This window comes from Macrobrachium rosenbergii, chromosome 41 (genome assembly GCF_040412425.1).
Source record: "Macrobrachium rosenbergii isolate ZJJX-2024 chromosome 41, ASM4041242v1, whole genome shotgun sequence".
In the NCBI taxonomy this organism is placed as follows: domain Eukaryota; kingdom Metazoa; phylum Arthropoda; class Malacostraca; order Decapoda; family Palaemonidae; genus Macrobrachium; species Macrobrachium rosenbergii.
Window position 1 is genome coordinate 88,255,488 of NC_089781.1, and position 7,500 is coordinate 88,262,987.

The 7,500-nt window shown below is 39.9% G+C and overlaps 2 protein-coding genes across 2 annotated transcripts in view; one reads left to right on the forward strand and one right to left on the reverse strand.

The window, feature by feature from the left end:
- LOC136826967 (probable ATP-dependent DNA helicase HFM1) overlaps positions 1-7,500 on the reverse strand; it is a 189,103-nt gene that overhangs the window by 158,190 nt on the left and 23,413 nt on the right. The gene's annotated exons all lie outside the window — the stretch shown is intronic.
- LOC136826526 (pro-resilin-like) overlaps positions 4,540-7,500 on the forward strand; it is a 3,421-nt gene continuing 460 nt past the window's right edge. Inside the window, exons 1-3 of the mRNA XM_067083710.1 lie at positions 4,540-4,567; positions 6,446-6,709; positions 7,280-7,500. The exon at positions 7,280-7,500 is cut by the window's right edge and continues 460 nt beyond it. Coding sequence (XP_066939811.1) covers positions 6,446-6,709; positions 7,280-7,500 — 485 coding nt within the window. The 5' untranslated portion in view covers positions 4,540-4,567. The remainder of the gene's footprint in view (positions 4,568-6,445; positions 6,710-7,279) is intronic.

Below are 7,500 nucleotides of genomic sequence, written 5' to 3' on the forward strand. Positions count from 1 at the left end.
CTGTAAAGAAAGCCAGCTGACACTTCTAGATTCCCCACTTGACTATCAGCTTCATTTTAGGACTTTTGAGTTTACACGAAACAGGAGTTTTACTTGGAATTTTGAAACTATTTTAATCATAAATTTGGAGATACGGCGCACATAATGCCAGATTCAACCATAATATCTTAAAAAAATAACTGAGCTTTAAAAGAGCCATCAGAGATATTTTAATATTGCTTCTAAAATATCTTAGTCCGCCATTTCAATTATCTCCAGCATTTGTAAGCCGATGGACTGTAAGACAATAAATAAATAAAGTACAACATATGACTATAATGCGTTTTGTCAGAAAATCGTCTTTTAAAATTAGCTATTTACTTTACTGCATTATTCGAGGGCATTCGTTATACATGAAGAAAATTTAACAATGAAAACACTTCTTTATGATTTTATTTATGAAAATTTGGCTAAAAATCCAAGCACTGGGGCACTTCCAGCCATTCAGCTACTAAGACAGAGGAAAGAGGAAGTTGGAGTGATTGGACAACAAGATGGAAGAAAGGAAGTGGGGAAGAAGGTAAAGTAAAAAAAAAAAAGAAAAAATAAAAAGTGGGTGCAGCTAGGGGCCGATGGGACATTGCAGACAACCTTTAGTAATGCCTACAGTGCACCAGCTCCCCAACGGAGACTTCTTTATGCATTTGCTCTAATCTAATCCATCACGTAAGATACCAGAGTAACCTTCACACAACCCACAATTACCGGCAAAATTCAAGAGCGTCGAAAATAAACAGTGGCAGTCTGACGACTCTGTGAAATCTTGAGACCTTGCTGTGAGATATCAGTTAGTGACGATCACGAGCAATACGGAATAAAGACTCCCACCACCCATTTCAAACTCCCCAACCCTACGTCGTAGTGTGGAATGGAATAAAGAGTTTAGGCCAAAGGCCAAGCGCTGGGACCTATGAGGTCATTCAGCGCTGGAAGAGAAACTGCGAATAGGTAGATCTGAAAGGTGTCACAGGAGGAAAACCTCACAACTGCTCTATGAAACAACTGCTGGAAGAGGGTGGATAGCAAGATGAAAGAAAGATAATATGAATGGAGGTACAGTAAAAGGAATGAAAGGGGTTGCAGCTAGTGGCCAAAGGCACGCTGCAAAGAACTTTTAGTAATGCCTACAGTACACCGCTAGAGGTGCACTGACGGCACTAACTCCCTACGGGACCTACGAAGTAGCAGTAGGTGTGGAAGGCGCACCGAGACACCATCACCATAATAGGCGGCTCTGCTTATCTTTCCTGCACACGACAGGAAGACAAGTTTAAAAAACGACACGACATCCAACATTATCCCATCATTAGGTTGTTATTTACGAGCTTGCTAGTCTCCAGTACTGAATGAAGGAGCGCACGAACGGGGGGAGAGGAGGGGGAGAGTAGTGGGAAGGGGAAATGATTTTAATACCTCGCCTCTGCCGAAGGTGAGATATTTTACGAGGAGACTCCCAACGCCAACTTTTGGTGATCAGAGAAACGGAGGGATAATTCACGTCGAACATTTATACAAGTTATAATAAAGTAGTCTTAAAGAAAGGTTTCAGAATACTGTATGACTGATATATCTTACAACTATTTTGTTGATTGCAGCCTTGTGTGTGTGTGTGTGTGTGTGTGTGTGTGTGTGTGTGTGTGTGTGTGTGTGTGTGTGTGTGTGTGTGTGTGTGTGTGTGAGAGAGAGAGAGAGAGAGAGAGAGAGAGAGAGAGAGAGAGAGAGAGAGAAAAAAAATTTTTCTAGTATATGTTTTACTACAAAATTATCCCCACACTAGTCGCCTGAAAATACCACATAACATTTCAGGAGGGCAGGCCACCTCCAAAAACGCAAATGGGAGAAAATGAATGTATCTTCCTAACTTAAGGAATAAAACAGACCACAGAATTTCTAAATTATTTTCAAATGCTTAAGAATAAAAATAGGACCATTATCCTCATAACCAATAAAATTAACACTGTGGGGAAAATCACCATCAGTTCACTGACATACACACAGTGTTGTATATAAATCACAACAATCCCACCTGAACTGAAAAAAAAGGGGTGGTCAGATTAGCGAAGGAATTGAATATAGAATTTACAGTAGGCCAAAGACCAAGCGCTGGGACCTACAATGTGAGATCATTCAGCGCTGAAATGCAAACTGACAGTAAATAGGTTTGAAAGGAAGAACAGGAAGATGACATCGCAGTTGCACAAGAATCAACTATTAGGAGAGGATGGAAAAGTAAAATGGAAGAAATAGAATATGAACAACGTTACAGCAAAAGGAATGAAAGTGGTTGCAGTTATGGGCCGAAGGGGCGCTGCAAAGAACCTTAGGTAACGCCTACAGTTCACCACATGAGGGGTTGATTAGCGAAGAAATAATTACACAAGGATTGCGCGTTTGAATTACAAAAAAAAAAAGAACATAAAACATATATGAAATACCATCACAGACTTTAAACGCTTTTTCCCATTTTTCGTATGGGTAAGCACGATGACTTTGAAGGAATTTGATCACAGTAGTCTCGACTTGCCTGACATCGCTTAGACCCCGGTAGCGACCATTTTAAGCTCCCTTTCCCAGCAGCGAGGAGAGTTTGTTAGGTCGACAGTTCGAGGCCTGTGAGGTGTCTTCCAGTTTTAGATGTTGGATTGGCTTTGTTTGACACATCACAGCACTTCAAGACCTTTTAATTCATTTGTATCTCTGCTTCCAGTTTTAAAATACCATAGCAAAGACCTTTTGAAAAGGTTTGATAGACAGAACAACTTATGAGTGTTTCATCATCGTGGGGCGAGGATTGCCTCGTCGAGGCCCTCCAGTTTTAATGGTATACATTTTTTGCTCTAATCTCTTACCATCTCCCAACACAACACGCGGCCCACAACAGTCATCTACTAACTAGGAGCAGTTCTTCCTTAAATAAATATGGAAAATTATAACTTTCATTCTTGTCATGACTGATCTCTCTCTCTCTCTCTCTCTCTCTCTCTCTCTCTCTCTCTCTCTCTCTCTCTCTCTCTCTCTCTCTCTCTCTCTCTCTCTCATACTAAGATTACCAAAGTTATATACCATAAACCTACAGTACTTCTGTCAAGGACAAACTCAGCATCCAGATGTGTTAAAGACTAACCTCTACATATACTAGATGTCGGTATACATTAAGCATTAGAATATCGGTGGTGTTGTGACAAAGTATATTACTGTATTAAGCATGACTAGTATATTCCTGAGGGAAAAATCATTAACTAAGCATTTAAGATATTTCACATATAACGAGTAATACGCAAATGGATTTCCTCACAAATACTATTACCGAAAAAATTAAAACCAAAATACAACCTGGTTTATTATCAGCTTTAAATAGAAAGTCCTTCTTCCAAGTTGAATAGAATAGAAAGAATATAGAATTTAGGCCCAAGGCCAAGTGCTGGGACCTATAAGGTCATAGAGCGCTGAAAAGGAAATTGAGAGTAAAAAGGTTTGAAAGTTGTAACAGGAGGTAAATCTCGCAGTTGCACTATGATCAATTGTTTGGAGAGGGTGGAAAGAAAGATGCAAGAAAGAATATGAAAGGAGGTACAGTAAAAGGAATGAAAGGGGTTGCAGCTAGGGGCCGAAGGGACGCTGCAGAAAACCTTCAGTAATACCTACAGTGCATTATTCCAAGTTCAACCTGATTCACCCAATCAGTGTGTGATATTGTTAAATACTATTCCTTATAAAGCGAACACAGCCGGTAACTACAAATATGTTTAGCCATTACGAAATACCAATCCTGAATAACAATCTTCCCTATACATTAAAAGATTCATTCTAATTCATGAGTGATATCTGATATTCTTGAGTTACCAAAATTTTTCTACAAGTCCTTCTTAGTTCTCTAAAGGAACCGGGGACAAGTTAAGACATTAGTTCCCATCGCGGAAGACCAGCCAAACAGGGCAATGACGTAACTTCTCAAAAAGTTTTGAAGCCTAGTAATTTCCAAAAGGATGACGTCATTTCTCAAGATCTGTAACCTTTCAATATTCATAGACACAATGACGTAATATGTTAACATCCGTAAGCTTATAATTTCCTGGGTAAACGATCTCTTTTGTCGTCCACTTACGATCCTCGTCGTAAGTAAATTGCAACCCTTTCGTCGCAACGGCGATGTACATGCGCCGAAGAATAAGCAATTAATGCACGCAAGAGCCAAAGGCTTACGCGAATGGCAACGACTTGGGTCGTCATGGACATGACGCAATGAAGCGCTCCTCTTCTTCCCCCAGGCGGAAAGGAGGCAAGGTGCGGCGCCCCTTGGCTCTCTCAACGTCCTTGGCGTCAAAAACCCATGATTGGCTCTCGTCTGGTAGAGCGCTCTCTGCGCCTTCCGGTTGGCTTGGGCTGACCCGGACCTCGAAGCGTAACTCCGCCTACTGTCAAGACCAGCCAGAGGAGTGACGTCACGACGTCATGCGAAGGAGTATATATACTCCGTCGACGGCAGAGAACGTCAGCTCCAGTTGTGCCACAGAACAACCGATCCAAGGTAAAGTTTTTTAGTAACTTACTTCTGGAGTTCTTGTTTAATACAAGTGAACTCTACTGGACTGCATTTTGCTGTCTTCCCTGTTTATTCTAATGGCTCAGTCATCACCACTGTCAGCTATTAACTAAATAACAGATTAATTGATTAAGTAACTTAACGCTGCACAAAGGCACTGTTATTGACGCCGATGCCAAAATACTACCCCCTCCCCCATTCTCTCTATCTCTCCACTAAAGGTTGTTAATGACACCGATGCCAAAATATCCCCCACCCCCCATTCTCTCTCTCTCTCTCTCTCTCTCTCTCTCTCTCTCTCTCTCTCTCTCTTTTTTTACTTAAGGAGACCAATATTGCCTAAGAACTTACTCCATATATCACATCTTAGTTATTTTTTCATGTTTACAAATATGCTTAACATCCGCCTGATTTCTGTTCTAATAATAATCTGGCCCTGGACCATCAACAGCACTCACTCCCGGATACCCCATAGTTTCAAGTGTAACTTCGTGGTTTTTAAATACCTAAATTTGCAATTTAACGTGGGAGAAAAAGGAAAATCTTCTGTAGATACTGTAATAGCCTTCGCAGGCAGATACGGCAGTTTTCTTAAATAATGCCAAATTGTATTCTACCTTTATTATCAGTTAAAACAGTGGCCTCGCAATACAAACGAACTGTATATACCTATGAACTATCTAAAGGTACTTAAGTGATGTAAATAGGCTTCAAGATGTGCTTCTGTGATTTCGATAATCACTGCTAGTTTTCGCGTTTCCTTCCGAAGTGATTTGTATCTGAGCCCGGGGAATATGTAAAGGAGTATTCAAATTATGTGCTGACAAAATCAAAACACATCATCTCTATTTCTAATAACAATAAAAAATGGAATTATATATACTTAACACAGGTTCGGCCGCTTAATTTGAACTGCGACTTTCTACTCGAACCTCAAATTTAAAAATCAAGGGATCTGAGTTACTGAATTAAAAACTTAAATCCTACATATATTTTTTTTACTGTCTTCGATTTTGTGACGCCAATTTTAGTAACTATAAATCAATCAATCAACTGTACTGTCTTTGTTATGTCCAATCAATCCCCTCCTCCGAAGTCTATAAAAACAAAACTAAAAGAACGAATCACGCTAGATATCTTCAATAAGCTGACGCTGCTGTTTGATTAAATTTGTCTTTTGTCACAAGGAATAACCCAGTCTCTTCTGTAACCACAACTTGCAACATATTACACCCTCTTCGTCCTCACCAAACCTATAAAATTCAACTTCTGAGGTAGACTAACAGGAGTTTTTGTAATGTTTAATGACAAGGATTGCAGTTAATTTTACCAGAATTACGCCTTTTCCACAGAGAACCAGAATGAATATTTATCCAGAGGGTGTTTTACCCGTTCGAGTCATATAATGGAAGTACTTAATCTAGAATCATTAGCGAGTTCTAAACATCTGAAGACGACGTAAAACGTCTACTATGCATAATAAATAGCGCTATGGAAATACTGAAAAATAAACGAAAACAAGCAAAACACGTAAGCTAAATTGCTGACTGTTAGCCATCATTAAACTAAGTACATTACTACAGTACAGTAATCCACAAAAGGAACACCTTCTCACTTCATTCAAGAATTAGTTACCAGAAAGAAATTTAAAAATAATAGGAGAGAGAGAGAGAGAGAGAGAGAGAGAGAGAGAGAGAGAGAAGAGAGAGAGAGAGAGAGAGAGAGAGAGACTTAGTTTCTGCCTCAGCCTTTCACTAGTGCAGTATCTTGAGGCTTTTCTTTTGTTTACTTAAAAATGAGAGCCCGAAACTAATACCAGAAGTATTATTGCAAAATACATTAAAGCCTTCAACTCCTTTTCAGATGTCTAGCCGCCTGTTGATCTCCCTCTGCCTTCTGGCTGCCACCACTGTTCTGGCCTACCCACAGAACGGTTGGCAGAATGGACAGCAACAGGGCAAAGGATATGGAAACGGTGCCAATGGCGGGAACGGTGGCAATGGAGGTTATGGCACCAATGGTGGTAATGGTAATGGTAATGGAAATGGCAATGGCAATGGTGGTAATGGAAATGGTAATGGTGGAAAGCAACTTCAAGCAGCACAACCAACGATGATGCCCATGAATGTAAGAAGCATTTACATTTTTTTTCTTTTTGTGGAATCACAATATATGTGACACAATAACGCTGACAGTCACTTATACTGATGATGAATAATTTGTTAAATAGTCACATTTAAACAAAGATTTTCGATGTAAGGTGTGCAAACAGTACACCTATTTTGTGAGAAGCAATAAGACTGAAAATTCCATCTGTATTAAACGAGAAGTAACTGCTATATTTGCATTTTCGTTGCTCCTCTCAGAGCAAGTTGTTATATAACCGTAAAAAATATAAATATCTTCGTCCATTTGGATTTTCAGTCTTATTAACTATTTCATAAGTGCCTGGCACTTTCAAACTTATAATAATTGTTTTCATGTACATGACGTTCCTAGTTTTCAGGTATAAACAGACTTCTCATTTCAAGAGTTTTGCTGACAATACAAAACAATTCATAGTGATATTTTACCAGGGCTGTAGTAGGACATCTCTAGATTTCAAATACCTCTTCCAAATCACTGTCTCACATAAAATTTACCAAAATATTGCTAAAACAATAGATTTGATTTTCCGCTTCTTCTCTTTCCTGACAGTACAACTTCCAGTGGGAGGTGAATGACGAGGAATCCAGCAACTTCTACGGACACAAGGAAGCAGCCGACAACGGTCGCGTCGACGGCTCTTACCACGTCTGGCTCCCCAACGGACGCCTCATGAAGGTCGAATACTACGTCGAGGGAGACTCAGGTTTCGTCCCCAAAATCACGTTCGAAGATGCTTACACACCCACCTGGGGAACATCCTATTTCCAGAG